This window comes from Alosa pseudoharengus, unplaced genomic scaffold, assembly GCF_046254945.1.
Source record: "Alosa pseudoharengus isolate Yale_2024_CS ecotype anadromous, Long Island Sound unplaced genomic scaffold, YU_APseudo_1.1 YU_APseudo_1.1_scf_3, whole genome shotgun sequence".
NCBI classification, from domain to species: Eukaryota; Metazoa; Chordata; class Actinopteri; order Clupeiformes; family Clupeidae; genus Alosa; species Alosa pseudoharengus.
In genome coordinates this window covers 4,889,022-4,906,152 of record NW_027468718.1, presented here as the reverse complement: position 1 = coordinate 4,906,152, position 17,131 = coordinate 4,889,022, and the positions used below count along the sequence as shown (strand labels likewise).

General features: G+C 43.3%; 1 protein-coding gene across 1 annotated transcript in view; it reads left to right on the top strand.

The window, feature by feature from the left end:
- The first annotated feature begins 6,023 nt into the window (after window positions 1-6,023).
- Window positions 6,024-17,131, top strand: part of gtpbp8 (GTP binding protein 8) — a 12,647-nt gene continuing 1,539 nt past the window's right edge. The window contains exons 1-5 of the mRNA XM_076262989.1: window positions 6,024-6,559; window positions 6,801-6,899; window positions 7,224-7,354; window positions 7,536-7,635; window positions 9,984-10,102. Of these exons, the coding sequence (XP_076119104.1) occupies window positions 6,239-6,559; window positions 6,801-6,899; window positions 7,224-7,354; window positions 7,536-7,635; window positions 9,984-10,102 (770 nt within the window). The 5' untranslated portion in view covers window positions 6,024-6,238. The remainder of the gene's footprint in view (window positions 6,560-6,800; window positions 6,900-7,223; window positions 7,355-7,535; window positions 7,636-9,983; window positions 10,103-17,131) is intronic.

Here is a 17,131-nt window from a genome sequence, read left to right as displayed (position 1 = left end):
CATACCAGCTGGAGACCGTTACAGTACATAACATACAGTACATACTGCACAGCTACATACCAGCTGGAGACCGTTACAGTACATAACGTACAGTACATACTGCACAGCTACATACCAGCTGGATACTGTTACAGTAGCATGTAGCACATCAGGTGTTTTCTCTGTGTTTTAGGCCATTAACAGTAGTGCTGGGAGCCCACAACATCAGTAAGAGGGAGATAATGTCTGTCTGTCTGTCTGTCTGTCTGTCTGTCTGTCTGTCTGTCTGTGTGTGTGTGTGTGTGTGTGTGTGTGTAAAAGGAAGGCACATGGGGTACCACATCAGGTGTTTTCTCTGTGTTTTAGGCCATTAACAGTAGTGCTGGGAGCCCACAACATCAGTAAGAGGGAGATAAGTCAACAGCACATTGGTATCTGTGTCTACATCCCTCACCCAAACTACGTCCCCAGGACTTTTGAACATGGCGTCATGCTGCTGAAGGTGAGTCACTTTCTTTCATACAAGCATTACATTAACCTCCACTTATTACACGGCTCTTCACAATGCAAGTAGAACGCTCCATTGACTTTAATGGGATTTCTAGCGGTCATTATTTTCGACTAAAGGACCTCTGAAAAAATAATGACCGCTGTCAATGACAACGGAGTTTGTGCTTCTAATTCAGGTCTTTCATATCACTCCGCAACTACTGGAACTTCAAAAAAAAGCAGACGGTTGATCAGCTGTGTTCTAAAGAATGTTTGATTCAAGTTCAGCGTGTGTTGTTGCAAACTATTTGTTTCTCAGCAAAAGCCACGATGAACGGTAACAAATAGTCTAGGCTATGTAGGCTAAAAGTCATATCGTGGGGAGTTTATTGTTTCGGTTTGGCAAGTAGCCATGTAATAAGCAGGATAATGTATAGAATGCCGGTCATTATTGGGAAAATAAGTCCGCTGTCGGGACTTACTTTCCCAACAATGACCGGCGTTCTACACATTATCCCTTACATGAAGCATCATACCGATGACTTACTGAAATTCTTCTTCTATTATGAATAACACTGTTATACCCTACTAAATGTGAATCGATCACATCAGACCCTTTTGATGTGAATTAGTTCCTCTCATATGAGAGAGCCCCCTGACATACTTTATGGGCTCCAGATGGAGCTGATGGGTAAGCTCTTCCCTGTTCACCAAACTGTGGGATCAAATATGGTCCTTGTTTATGAATAAGCTCTCAACTTGTCTTAAGGTTCTGTGTGTTCTTGGCATGGACGAAGTGCTTTAACACATCCCATATGACCTGCAGCAAATCAGATGGAAAAGATGGAGTCTGTCAGGTAATATGACATAAAACACTCAGACACACACACACACACATAAGAATGAAGAGATCACTGCACATTTTTCTGATGTCATTCGAATGAGTTGACAGTCATATTCAAATGTGCAGCGGTCTCTTAATTTTCCAGGTAAGTGATTGTAAAGAGTTGTTTTTATCTACAACCAGATATACAGTTTTTTTGAGTATTGTGTGTTTAATTGTACGTAAGCCTGTTTGTGCACTACATACTCTTTTGATCCTGTGAGGGAAATTTGGTCTGTGCATTTATCCCAATCCGTGAATTAGTGAAACACACTCAGCACACAGTGAACACACAGTGAGGTGAAGCACACACTAATCCCGGCGCAGTGAGCTGCCTGCAACAACAGCGGCGCTCGGGGAGCAGTGAGGGGTTAGGTGCCTTGCTCAAGGGCACTTCAGCCGTGCCTACTGGTTGGGATTCGAACCGGCAACCCTCCTTTTACAAGTCCGAAGCGCTAACCAGTAGGCAACGGCTGCCCCAAATTTTATTTTAAATAAGTTTGTATTTTAAATAAATCACGCCTCTTTCATTAGGCCTTGTGCATTACAGGGGTGACAGAAGCGGGAATGGGAGATGCTCTCAACACAAAGGGCTCCTGTTTAGAGAAGCTCATCTGTGTGTGGGGCTCCTGCTGTTTATATGAAGGCAAAAAACTATGATATAGTCACAACAATTATGGAGATATGGAGTCATAATTATAACTATGACATCAGAAGTCATAATTATGAGATTAAAAGTGAAAATTACAAGATACTAGATTGTAAATAATTAAACGTCATAATTGTAAGATTCAAATTCATAAACTGTACATAATAAGGCATAACTGTGAGATTATAAATTTTGACATTTTGATATTTTTAACCCAGGAGTTAATTAATTAATTGATTGATTGATTGATTGATTGATTAATGTGTTCTGTAATAGTTGTGGAGGTGGGCGGTCACTGTTGAGCTTGATAGAGTTCGGGATTGTGTATTAAAATCGCTAAGAATTGTGGGAATCGTGGATATGACGGCTACTTTTCAGATAGAAAGCCATCAGTGATGAAGGCTGGGTTACCCTCGGCCTCATAGATCAATTTTATTTTATTACTGTTGTACAACGTTGACACATGTTTGACTTGACCGTAAAATAAGTGTAAACTCATAGTCAGATGGTGGGGGAAACAGTCCCATATTCAAACAGGTCTTTCATGATGCAATCAACACAAAGAGCTCCTGTTCATAGAAACTCACTCTGTGTGTGGGACAAGTGGTTTATATGGATGTAAACCATTTAAATTGAGTTTATATTGTGAGTAGCATTCAATTAACCAATTACCTGTGAAAAGCATGAAATGGCACATCTTCAGAATCAGAATAGAATCATTTTATTATAAGTTTTTTTTCTTTTTCCACATGAAAAAGAAAGGACAAGGAAATTGACTGGTGAAATGGTGCAAGATACCTAAGAAGTATTTAAATACAAATATATAATAAAATATAATATAATATAATAAAATAATAATATAATATAATATAATAAATATAATGGTTGCATGCTCATTACGTAAATTACGTCATGATAGCATTGTTTTCGGGAAAAAAAGTATATTACTCAGCAGTAAAGTCAGTTACAAGGTTACAACACCAATCACACAATGCTGTATTTCTCTGAAAATAGAAAAGGTTCATATAAAGACTTAAAACACTTCAGCTGTAACGTTATTTGATGTCAAAGTGGCGCCAAATTGAAAGGGCTTCAATGGAATGGCTAGCTGGAAGTGGTCTCCTATTAGCCTCAGATCTGCCCATAGTGTCTACGCTCTCCGAACGTTCGCTTGCCCCCTGAACACACTGTAAAAAAACAGCGGTCTCTGTATACAGCCCAGGCCCCGCAAACGGCAACAAAAACAAACTCATGCAACCTGCACCACGAAACGTAACAAACAGTGTTCCAGCCAATAACAGACGAGATGCATGTTAAGGAGAGTTTCAATTGCACGGGAGGGAGGGGAAGGGAGTTAGCGGGCTAGCTCTCTGTTTTGTTAGAACGTCAACAGAAGTGACGTTACCCAACATCGCTTATAGCACCTTTAAATAAGGCCAATGTTCACAACTGTGTCAGTGTACAATTGGGCTTCTAATGGGCTGGTTGTCCCATCAGCCATGTTCACAGGCACGTTACACCTGTGCTTGCCATACCATTTCAGCCATATTCACAGACACGTTACACCTGTGCTTGCCGTACCATTTCCCATCATCCCATTTCATATCAAAATGGCTGCTGCGAAAAAGTTCTATTAACAGTGGGGCTACACCGGCCGCATAACTGAATCGTTCCGTTTGCGTTACGTCTGTTGCAACCCCTATGATCACTTGAATGGACTACACCAGACGTGGTAACGGCGCGCAGCTGCGCACGTTCAAAAAAATAAACCAGTCTTCTAAAATTATTTTTACGCATCGCGAACGGAGCGCTTTAGTTACGCACCCAGTGTAGCCTCCCTGTTACTTACAAGGAATTTCCGCAAACGAGGCGACGTAGGTCCAGTTTCACTCGTGCCTTGTGACAGCTGAAATTCCGCTTAAATGAGGCGATGTAGGTCCAGTTTCACTCGTGCCTTGTGACAGCTGAAATTCCGCTTGGTAAACGAGGCGATGTATGTCCAGTTTCACTCGTGCCTTGTCCCTGATGTCCAGCCTGCGCAGCGCTGGCAGAAGGCTCAGTAGAAAGAGCTCATCTTCATCCTGAACGGGGGCAGGAGGAGGAGGAGGAGGAGGAGGAGTTTTCATCTTCTCGAGGGCCAGCAGGAGGTTGGCCTCAAACTCGCTGAGAACGTCTCTCCCTCCCACCTTTCGCTTCCTGCCCAGAAGCCCCCCCAGCCCTCGCTCTGAATCCGCAGCTGTTCCGTCATGCGCACTCACCTTCATCCTCTTCCTCAAAGCGCTCGGCCCCTCAGCCACATTCTCATTCACCCTCTCGCTCACCACAACCGTCACATCAGACGCACGCTCGTCCACGCGGCCTCTCGCCACACTCGAGCGGTCAGGTGCGCTCTCGTCCACGCGGCCCCTCGCCACACTCGAGCGGTCAGGTGTGCTCTCGTTCACGCGGCCTCTCGCCACACTCGAGCGGTCAGGTGTGCTCTCGTTCACGCGGCCTCTCGCCACACTCGAGCGGTCAGGCACACCTTCGTCTGTCCATTCTCTCTCGCTCTCGGCCTCCACGTCACTGGGCCCGTCATGCACAGCTTCAGTGTCCAGCTTGGGCAGGTTTGATGTTGCTGTTGCTGTTGCCGGTCTGGAGGATATGAAGGGGTCCAGGAAAGCCAGAAGGGGTGCGGCGCCCCAGGGTCTCCTGTGGCTGGCCATAGTGGCACCGGCGGTGGGCTCTGTAGCCTCCCTCCTCTCCCTCACATACCGGTCTCGAAGATCCCGCCATTTCCTCCGGCAGTCTTTTTCTGTGAAAACACAATGCAAAGACAAGTTATATGAAAATGGCTTTGTTCCCAATCACATAACTGGGGTTGGGAAGGTTGGCTTGCACATGTGTGCATGCTGACAAATCAATGGGGCCTCTGTCAATACAGGGAAAAGATGCAAAGCACAAGACCATAATAGTAGGCTACATGCAATTAGGAAAAACAACACAATCTAGGTCATAGGCTTTTTAGTCAAAATAACTGATTGATGAGCTGTAACGCAACAAAGTTTTGCATTAGTCCAGATTGTTTGCTGACCATGTAAACGTTAGCTGTGTAGGACTAGAGCATGGCTACATATTTTAACATAACAAACTACTTACCTGGCAGGCTCAGTTCAACGCTGATTTGTTTCCAAGCGTTATTGGTTCTGATTCTCTCTCTGTAGTGTTCCATGCGCATGTTCCACACCACGGGGTGGCGAAAAACCGACATAATGAGCCTCTCGTTCATCATAGATGATTTGCTATTTCGAAATTCTAATTAGTGTGCCTTGTTTCCATACAGCTGTGTGCGTTTGCGAAAACGCCGTTACCCACGCATTGCTACAGGAGCCTCCGTGATCTCCGTGTACTTGCGAAGTTCCCTTTTCCGGTGTTGTGCTGTCCGGAATATGCCTCCGGAAGCTACCAATCTCTCAGTAAAATAATGCACTTCTTTGCGTTGAACACTAGAGGGCATATTGCCTATGATTCAAACGGATTTACGGACATGAACATGAAGTCTGCAGACAGGGAAATTGTGTTTGCACACAATCCAATCAACAATTGTCATGGTCACATAGGCCAGTCCCATATCTTTCACTGGACTTGATGTTATACACATTGTATTGCACTGTTGTTGTTGGCTACTATGAAATGGTATCTTCTTAACACTCGCAATGAAACAGAGGACAATTAAGCTGACAGTGACTTCATCCATCTCCTGAAGGTTATATCTCTCAGGCAAACACACTTCAGATAAATCAATTGATGCATTTATCAAGTGTTTGTATTTTCAACTAGAGAGGGCACATGGTTGGTTATGGTAGCCTGTTGGGCAGAGAATGTTGTCAAAAGTGATTTACAGTAGCTATGAACACTACCCTAGTTAAAAATAATAGTTTAAAATACATTTGGAAAAATCCTGCAATAAGCGTATAACAACAATGGCTATCAACAATGAAGAGATGGAACCTTGGAATAGGCATACACCATGGTTCTAGACGGACGTTTTTCGTTGAAACACCACACGTTTATCACTGACTGACATTGGTCAATGTTTTGTTTCTAAAAGTACTTGCAAGCTTACTTGTGGAATTCTCAAGTATGAAAACTACTGTGTTTGTAAGTTGCTCAGTCGTTCAGTCTCATAAGTGAAGCACCGCAATAGTATGTAGGGCTAAATACAGAAAATACACTGTGGCTACCGGTAGCTAAGGACGATGTTCCTGTGGCAACCCAGGTTGTTGCTTCGTTCCCGGATTCAGCAGCAGCTGACCTGCCGTTGCGTCCACAGCCAGGCTTCATTCCAGCAGGTCAGCCGGCTACCGGAAAGGAAATGGCGAGGTGTCGTGTTCCCCTTCAGTTCGCTGGAAGGCCATCTGGACCGCAGCGTGGACCGGGGAGACTTCCAGCTCTTCCACCCCAGCGAGGAGGACCTCCAGCGGGCAGAGCGACTCTTCACACCCTCTGCTAAGCATGCCATCCTCTATACTTCCTCCGCAGTCCGAATGGACCACGTACCTGAAATACAGCAGCCAGAGGTGTGTGTGTGTGTGTGTGTGTGTGTGTGTGTGTGTGTGTGTGTGTGTGTGTGTGTGTGTAGTGACTTGAATAGCATGGGGAATGTGTCTTATGATAACTTGATAACAAATTGTGAGAGTGTGAGTTCGAGTTCCATTTAGCATGGCAGTGTTAATATTGGGAAGTGGGCTCCCATGATGATCGTTGATGGCAACACTAAGAATTCCTCTTAAATCAGTGTGTGTGCGTGTGTGTGTACAGGTGTGTTTCATTGGCCGGAGTAATGTTGGGAAGTCATCGCTCATCAGAGCTCTCTTCTCTCTGGCTCCAGAGGTGGAGGTCAGGGTCTCCAAAACGCCGGTGAGACCCAAAGCCACAGCTCACACAACCCAGACTGTATGCTGTTCTCATTTAATATACAGATGTCCTCTCTCTCTCTCTCTCTCTCTCTCTCTCTCTCTCTCTCTCTCTTAATTCAATTCAATTCAAGAAAGCTTTACTGGCATGAACGTTTCAATAACATTATTGCCACAGCTCAATTGTACACAAACATATAAATAAATTTATGTTTAACAGAACTGTAAATTAAGTAAGTCTCTCTCTCTCTCTCTCTCTCTCTCTCTCTTTCTTTCTTTCTTTCTTTCTTTCTTTCTTTCTCTCTCTCTCTCTCTCTCTCCCTGCCAGGGTCACACTAAGAAGATGAACTTCTTCCGAGTGGGCCAGGCCTTTTCTCTGGTGGACATGCCAGGGTACGGCCATAAGGCTCCCAGAGATTTCGTTGACATGGTGGAGCCTTACCTGCAAGCCCGGGAGAAGTATATACATTTCATTACCTGTTCCAGTGTGTGTGTGTGTCTAAGATAGAGACATGTGAGGGAGATGATTATCATGTGTGTGTGTGTGTGTGCGTGTGTGTGAGATTGTGTGTGTGTGTGTCTGTGTGTATGTGTGTGTGTTGTCCTAATGTTTTGTTTGTACTGTTTTTGTCTGTATCAGTCTGGTGCGGACGTTCCTATTGGTGGATGGCTCTGTGGGGCCTCAGAGAGCCGACCTGGTTGCCGTGGAGATGTGTGAGGAGTTTGGCCTGCCCTATGTGGTCAGTGACGTCTCTGTCTGCCTGTCTGCCTGCCTGCCTGTCTGTCTGACATAATCCTAACAGCTGTTTTGAGTCAAGGCTATATGCTTAGCCTATTGAATAACTTGATGATAGAGAAAACAAACCATTTTGTGGAGTGATGCATCATATGAAATTTGCAACGGTGTGACTCAAAAACAGTCTCTGGTGGCCTATAAGTGACATCACACTCTCTCTGCCACTCGATGCTTGTCGCTGGTTATGCTTTGCATGTGTGGCATTCTGAGACGTTCTTTAATTCGGGACCATTATCGCTCGTTTCAATTTAGGACCTTGCAGTTGGAATTGTCGTTTGCTTATTCAAAGTCTAAAGACAGTCCAAAGTAGCCTGGGCTATTCGAAGTGTCCGATTATTGCACATCATTATTTACGTCATTTTGAAGAGCCTGCATACCTGTGTGTCTTGGCGTGTTGTTGCAAAATCCGCGGAGTTCACTTTATTGTTGAGGTCAGACATGTTACGTTTTCACCCGTGTAACCTACACTGATCCAGTTCTAAAGGCCAAAGCCCTGCTTCTATCCTCACTGGTAGCTTACAGTACAGTGGTGTGTGGGAGGGGGAGTGGCTAGCGGAGAAAGCAAATGTGCTTCTTTTACCGATATATTTAACGATATCTTTTGCATTTGTTATTCAAACAACATCAAATTTGGCACTGCACTTACTCATGCCCATAGCAAAACACCTGCCAAGTTTGACAAACGGTCAGGGAGATATGCGTGCCACAGACATCCGGACACACAGACACACAGACGCTTCTTGCTTTATAGATAGATGTTTGGAATATGAGTGGTTCTCCTGCAGTTCATGAGAATTCCAGTAGGTGTCAGTAGAACACCTGCTGTAGACCCTTTGGTGTAGAATTTTCTGGGTTGATGTTGTCTTGAAGATTTGTTGAAACAGCAAATGAACAAGTGCTGAACCATTTACCACTTCCATTCCACAGAGTCCCTCAGCGTGTCCTTATTGTGTCCTTATTGTGTCCTTATTTAACTCTCCCATTCTACACTGTCCCTCAGCGTGTCCTTATTGTGTCCATATTTAACTCTCCCATTCTACACTGTCCCTCAGCGTGTCCTTATTGTGTCCTTATTTAACTCTCCCATTCTACACTGTCCCTCAGCGTGTCCTTATTGTGTCCTTATTTAACTCTCCCATTCTACACTGTCCCTCAGCGTGTCCTTATTGTGTCCATATTTAACTCTCCCATTCTACACTGTCCCTCAGCGTGTCCTTATTGTGTCCTTATTTAACTCTCCCATTCTACACTCTCCCTCAGCGTGTCCTTATTGTGTCCATATTGTGTCCATATTTCACTCTGCCATTCTACACTGTCCCTCAGCGTGTCCTTATTGTGTCCTTATTTAACTCTCCCATTCTACACTGTCCCTCAGCGTGTCCTTATTGTGTCCTTATTTAACTCTCCCATTCTACACTGTCCCTCAGCGTGTCCTTATTGTGTCCTTATTTAACTCTCCCATTCTACACTGTCCCTCAGCGTGTCCTTATTGTGTCCTTATTGTGTCCATATTTAACTCTCCCATTCTACACTGTCCCTCAGCGTGTCCTTATTGTGTCCTTATTGTGTCCATATTTAACTCTCCCATTCTACACTGTCCCTCAGCGTGTCCTTATTGTGTCCATATTTAACTCTCCCATTCTACACTGTCCCTCAGTGTGTCCTTATTGTGTCCATATTTAACTCTCCCATTCTACACTGTCCCTCAGCGTGTCCTTATTGTGTCCATATTTAACTCTCCCATTCTACACTGTCCCTCAGCGTGTCCTTATTGTGTCCTTATTGTGTCCATATTTAACTCTCCCATTCTACACTGTCCCTCAGCGTGTCCTTATTGTGTCCTTATTGTGTCCTTATTTAACTCTCCCATTCTACACTGTCCCTCAGCGTGTCCTTATTGTGTCCATATTTAACTCTCCCATTCTACACTGTCCCTCAGCGTGTCCTTATTGTGTCCATATTTAACTCTCCCATTCTACACTGTCCCTCATCGTGTCCTTATTGTGTCCTTATTGTGTCCTTATTGTGTCCATATTTAAGTCTCCCATTCTACACTGTCCCTCAGCGTGTCCTTGTTGTGTCCATATTTAACTCTCCCATTCTACACTGTCCCTCAGCGTGTCCTTATTGTGTCCATATTTAACTCTCCCATTCTACACTGTCCCTCATCGTGTCCTTTTCTCTCTATCTTTTGTGATAGTGGGCTTTCTCTGGTGTGTGTTGATGGTGAGTTGGAGTGTTTGAATAAAGAGCTAACTATCTCTCTCCCTCTCTCTCTCTCTCTCTCTGTAGATGGTGATGACTAAAATAGACAAGGTCCGGCCTGGCATCCTCCTCCCACACCTGCTGCAGGTGCAGAACCTTATCAAGACCCAGACCAAATACTGCTTTGCCCAGCCCTTTTTAGTCAGGTAAAACACACACACACACACACACACACAAGCTCCTGGTCTAGCACCACATCAAGACTCAGACCAAATACTTTTTTCTCCAACCCCTTTTAGTCAGGGAAAATGTACACACACACACACACACACACACACACACACACACTCACACCTGCCACAGGGCCAGTGGCTGGTTGAACAAGTTTTTTCCCGTAAGTATGACCCTTAAGGCTTAATTTCTCATTAGATAAGGGATTTCCTTAAGGGTGTTGCACAGAATACCTTAAATGGTTTCCTTAGTTAAGGAAAAAAATTAAGGGATTTACTGCATTGAAAGGGATTTTCCGGCATGAAAATTCTATAGTTTCCACAGAGATTGTTCAACAGCTGTAGATTCCTAGCTGTCGTTGCCGCGATGCCGTTAGTTAACCCACCGAACACAGTAAAGCTTATGATGTTATCGTTCATCTTACCTTAATAATATTCACGGAAATTATCCAGGTAGCGAGTAAAGCTTGTTATATACATGAACTGAACAATACTAGCTGGCAAGTTAGAGTTGATCCTGACCGTCATCAGTGCACCAAAAACAGACATTGTTTTGTTAACGTTTTGCCTAGCAAACTGAACCGAAGCTCATAGGCTAACAAGGCATCCACATGAATTGTTAATGTTTGCCTACGTTAATATAAACCACACAATAACAATATGGCATGTTTCTTATAGGCCTATTTGACAGAGTAAGCATATTAACGGAGAGGTTTTATTTTAAATTGTCAAAAGTGGTTAATATACTTCATTTATCAGCACCAATTCAGTTAATAATATGGTAATATATGGTAATAAGGTAGAGTCCGATGTCCCTTAGGTTTTTCCCTTTAGTTAGACTACTGAGGTCGTTTGTGCAACAGTTTAAGGGATTTCTTACAAGATAAGGACAAAACCTTAAATACTTAAGGGAAAATGTTAAGGAAACCTTAAGGAGAAAACTTAAGGGTGTTTGTGCAACCGATTTTATTTTAAGGGACCCTTAAATTAGATTTTAAGGGAAAAACTTAAGGTGCTTTGTGCAACTGGCCACAGAAGTTTATCAACACCCACACCAAACACTGTTTGAAACACACTGGTAACACACACACACACAAACACTCATAGACAGAGAGAGAGAGAGAGAGAGATTTAGATCAGTGCTTTATGTGTAAATGAAGTGTGTAGAAACGTTGGCGTTGGCAGTAATTTCCCATCACCATTTAGTATAGCAGTATGATAGGGAAGCATACTCAGTAGTGTTTAGTGCAGTATGATAGGGAAGCATACTCAGTAGTGTTTAGTGCAGTATGATAGGGAAGCATACTCAGTAGTTAATGCAGTAGAATAGGGAAGCATACTCAGTAGTTAATGCAGTATAATAGGGAAGCATACTCAGTAGTGTTTAGTGTAGACTTGTAGTCAAGACCGCCTAAACCGAGACCAAGACACTACCAAGACCAGAGGGTATCAAGACCGAGACCAAGACGAGACCAAGGCCAAGACAGACTGAGTCAAGACCAAGACAAAGTCGAGACGAGACCGAGACCAAGACCGAGACCAAAAAAAAAAAAAAAAAAACAGCTAGCGAGCTAGTGTTACCAAAGTCCTTTTAGGCAGGTCTCTCCACTCGGCGGCCATATTGCAACGCTTTTTGGGTACTCATCGGGCATCCTATTCAGCAGAAATGCGTGTGCGCAAGGCTTCACCACACCAACCGTGCTCCAGTGTCGAGTTCACAACACATGATTGGCACAATGTCTGCACAACACAGCACATAATTGGCTCAAAGTAGTCAACTCACACCACATGATTCGCTCAATGTATACACATGTCGACATTTTGCCGAGGAAGGGGTGGGATATGTGTAGACAACGGCCATATTGGCGTTGCAAACTAGCCCCATGCATTTCTATGGAGCATTTTTTGAGTGCTGTGTCTCCACATTAGAAAGTCTCTGGTGTTACACCATAACTTGCATCAATTGAATAAGAGCAGCATACTGGGGCAGGGTTCTCAAGTTTTGAGCTCAGCTTGGAGTGAGATTGGGGGGGGGGGGGGGGGGGTGCACTCACTCACTAATTATAAAAAAAAATTGGAAAGAAGCATTAACCCTTTGAGACCTTGAATTTGTCATTGTAATCTATACATCCTATATCTTGTTTTTGTCTGGGAAAGTATAATGCATAGCCTATGTCTCTTATGTCAGCCTTATCAAGGGAAACCATTTGTTTTTTATGTCACCAGGAAGCATGTCAGTAGAAATAACTTTTCATATTTAGGTGGGATAGATTGGAATCTTGAAATATAATAATCGTGACGCTGGGATATTCTATGGCTCACCAATTTACGAGATGTAGGCCTATATGTACTGAGTGAGACAAATATTTTATTTATTAGGCTAATTGCTTTATTCACTTGAGTAGCCTATATTGTCACTGAATCATTAGACTAAGCATGTGCATGCCGAAACCGAGGACAGCAAGTTCATTATACATTATGGTGGTTGGCAGGTCATTGTCTGCAGCAGTCCTGTATGTTTAGAAATAAATGTAGGCCTATGTGTAGCATACTCGCTCAAATTGATAACACTCGTTAATAATAAGCTAATTTTCATTCATTGTTGACATGGTCCATGGAGGATCAGATGGGTGTCCCGGGACCTGATGAACATGGCGCTAAAAAGCACAAACGAGTGCGAAAGTTGCAGCCGTGACGACAGGGAAAGTGCAGGCAGCCACAAGAGTGATTGGTCGTGTAAAATGAACGTTGCTGATGTCTGGCTTACACAAAGCTATAACGACACAATCATTAGGTTTTCTTAATGACCGACAGTTTAGTTTAGTTTATAGATAAGAAATAATTTTGCCATAAAGTAGGCTAGGCCAAATGTTCGTGAAAAGGCTTGATGTACACACCCTGTAAAGTACCATAAGTAGGCTGGTTTACCAAATGACAGACAGTTGAATTTCTGAATAAAAAGAATGTTGGTGCAGTTTTGAAATCTTAAACGTGTAACCCCACACAAGCATAACGTGGTTGTAGGGAGGGGATGTGCTATTTTGGAATTTTACCCGGATACAACAAATAGCCTACTATTTTTTGATTGGATGTCGGTGGCTATTTATTTTTTTGATTTTGCTGGTGAGTGGTGCGCTAGTTCTGAACCCTGCGAGAAATCCTCTCGTATCCCTGCGCCTCCTCTAATAATTATGCAGATGCCTTGACATCCCTAGTAATATTTCTGCGTGAGAAATGCAAGGTGTGGTGTGTGAGCGTGTGAACTTGTTGAATTGCGTGTGTCTCACGCCCATTGCGTGAGACTTGAGAACCCTGCTGGGGTAAGAGGTTCAGTCCCAGTTTAAATTAAATTTAAGAAGGTATTATTTCAACTACAGACAGAACAATGCAGAGACAGAGCATGTCATGAATGTGTGTGACTGTGAGCTCACTCACTGTAAATGTTTTCGTAGACTGGGTGAGATAAACTATGTAGGCTATAGCAATTGCATGACAATGATGATAGAGAGAGACTTTGCAAAACTTGCATTTTGCAGAATGCTTCTTTCTTGTTTATGTTCCGTGAATGCAAATTTAATGATGGCGGAATTCGCTGACATTATTATTACTAGGTCTGACTGAGACTGACAGCTACGACGTAAACCTAACGTTTCGAGCTGGCTACACTTGCGTCTTTAGATTGGATGAGCGCCAGTTTCTTAATCACAACAAAATACATGTATGTCATTGATTGGTTGCATTTGAAAGGTTGCATTTGAAGGGCGTGAAAGGCGAAATAATTTAATGTTGCATTATCGAATGTTATGTTTTGTATCTTGGACATATTTGTTGCAAATCTCCCAACCACTATGTCGACCCGAGACCGCAAGACCAAGACAATGAGACCAAGACAAGACCGAGGGATCCGAGACCAAGACAAGACCAAGACCAAAGACGGTCGAGACTGTGACAAGACCGAGACCACGTAAAAGTGGTCTCGAGACCGGTCTCGAGACCAAGACCGGTCTCGAGACATCCAACTCTAGTTTAGTGCAATATGATAGGGAAGCATACTCAGTAGTGTTTAGTGCAGTATGATAGGGAAGCATACTCAGTAGTGTTTAGTGCAGTAGAATATGGAAGCATACTCAGTAGTTAATGCAGTAGAATAGGGAAGCATACTCAGTAGTGTTAAGTATTGCAGTAGGATAGGGAAGCATACTGAGTAGTGTTTAGTATTGCAGTAGGGTAGGGATCCCAGCAACCCTCCGGTTACAAGTCCGAAGCGCTAACCAGTAGGCCACGGCTGCCCCCTAAATACTCAGTAGTGTTTAGTGCAGTAGGATAGGGAAGCATACTCAATAGTGTAGCGGTATGGTACTCAATAGTAAAGCGGTATGGTAAGGTCAAAGGTCAATATGCATGTAGCATTCTCAACTTGTCCCTCTTTTCCTGTTGGATATCACACACACACACACACACACACACTCAGAAATACACACACCTAAACACAAATTCAGACAGAGGTCACAGTGCTATCAATGCATAGATAAGATAAGATAAGATGGAGAGTTAACACACACTGACACTCACACACACACACACACACACACACACACACACGTACACACCCGAGTGACCTTGGAATAGTGTGTGTGCACATTCTTGCTTGGCTGGCCCCACCAGGAGCCCATTTTCTCAAGACTGCACTACTGAGCATGATAATGCAGATAACACACGTACCAAGGAGCTACTTCACTGTCTACCCACACACACACACACACACACACACACACACACACACACACACAAACACACACACACGTACCAAGGAGCTACTTCACTGTACACACACACACACACACACACACACACACACACACACACACACACACGCATACCAAGGAGCTACTTCACTGTACACACACACACACACACACACACACACACACACACACACACACACACACACACACGCATACTAAGGAGCTACTTCACTGTACACACACACACACACACACACACACACACACACACACACACACACACACACACACACACGCATACCAAGGAGCTACTTCACTGTCTACACACACACACACAGACACGTACCAAGGAGCTACTTCACTGTCTACACACACACACACACACACACACGTACCAAGGAGCTACTTTACTGTCCACACACACACACACACACACACACGTACCAAGGAGCTACTTCACTGTCCACACACACACACACACACGTACCAAGAAGCTACTTCACTGTCCACACACACACACACACACATACACACACACACACACACACACACACACACACACACACATGCAAACACACACACACATAGAAAAACATGCACACACACACACACACACACATATGCACACATACACATATGCAAACATACTCTTACGCACGCACACATACACATACATACACACATACTATACGCGCAGACAAAGGCATATACGTTTTTTTAAAGATGGTTTTAATGATGTCTCTGGGTTCTCTGAATATTGTAATGATGTTATGTAGTGTAGAAGATGAAATCCTCAAATCCTTGGCAGTTTCATGTTGAGAAACATTATAGACTGTGTGCTTGATGGGCTCTTGGTGCGCTCGCTTGTGCCAGGTGTGTATTCCTACTGCTATGGTTAATGTAATTAGTGTCAGGTGTGTATTCCTACTGCTATGGTTAATGTAATTAGTGTCAGGTGTGTATTCCTACTGCTATGGTTAATGTATTTAGTGTCAGGTGTGTATTCCTACTGCTATGGTTAATGTATTTAGTGTCAGGTGGAGCCTGGTGTGTATTCCTACTGCTATGGTTAATGTAATTAGTGTCAGGTGTGTATTCCTACTGCTATGGTTAATGTATTTAGTGTCAGGTGGAGCCAGGTGTGTATTCCTACTGCTATGGTTAATGTAATTAGTGTCAGGTGGAGCCAGGTGTGTATTCCTACTGCTATGGTTAATGTATTTAGTGTCAGGTGGAGCCAGGTGTGTATTCCTAGCTGTTGCAAAATCAGCGTAATCTACGGACTCGAGTGGCTTATTGCTTTTCTAAAACTGTAAATACCTGTAAATTAACTATTAATACCTGGCAAAGTTTCATTAAGTAAAGGCACAGCAACTAGAAATATAACAAGTTATTCCTAGATAATCATTCTTCCACCAAGAAATATATTTCCTCTATCTGAATGGTTGCCAAGCAACGTCGAGACGCAACTACTTTAACTTTTGTATCAAGTTGTGGTAGCGCAGTAATATAGAACGAAATGCGGTCAAGGTGTATGTTTGCGCTGGATTTTACAACGGCATCGAACACGATTCAGCCAATCACAATCAAGGACCGGAACTATCAGTTTTAGAAAGAAGGATTTATGTGTGTGTCAAAATTGTTACTATTGGACAAACAAGATATTCATGAAGATGTAAGGAGCAGAATATAACAGAAGATGCCGTTACAACACAGCTAACGCTCCACCTGACACACACAAGCATACTGAAGAGCCTCTTGTGCACATACAGTTCTGTTCTATTCAATAGAGTGGTGAAGTCCCGCCCCTTCTACTTCCGGTCCATGGGACCTATCTTTCAAAAAATTATGAACGGGAGTTAATGGAGAGATAACAATTATTTTTTGGTCCAGTTTGAATTGTGCCACAAATTTCACATATGATGTGTGTGAATTTAAAAGATAATTTTTCACGTCAAGAAAGTACTGTTGTTCGATAGACTTCAAAAGTTATGTTGGTTTTGTGCGAATCCACTCAGTGGACTACATCTCTCGTCTCGAACGATGTACGTCACCAACGTAATGAAACGATAAGAGCTGTTATGCTAGTTAACGGTTGCATCTTGCTGCCTGCTATGTCACTTAACAGTATGTAATGTACAGTCTATGGACGAATACAACTTACCTGATGTGTTTAATCCTCTGACTCATGGTATTTTCCTCGGCAAGGAAAGCCCAATTAAGACCTGTTGCTGGTATGCTTGTACAATCTAGTGTGGCT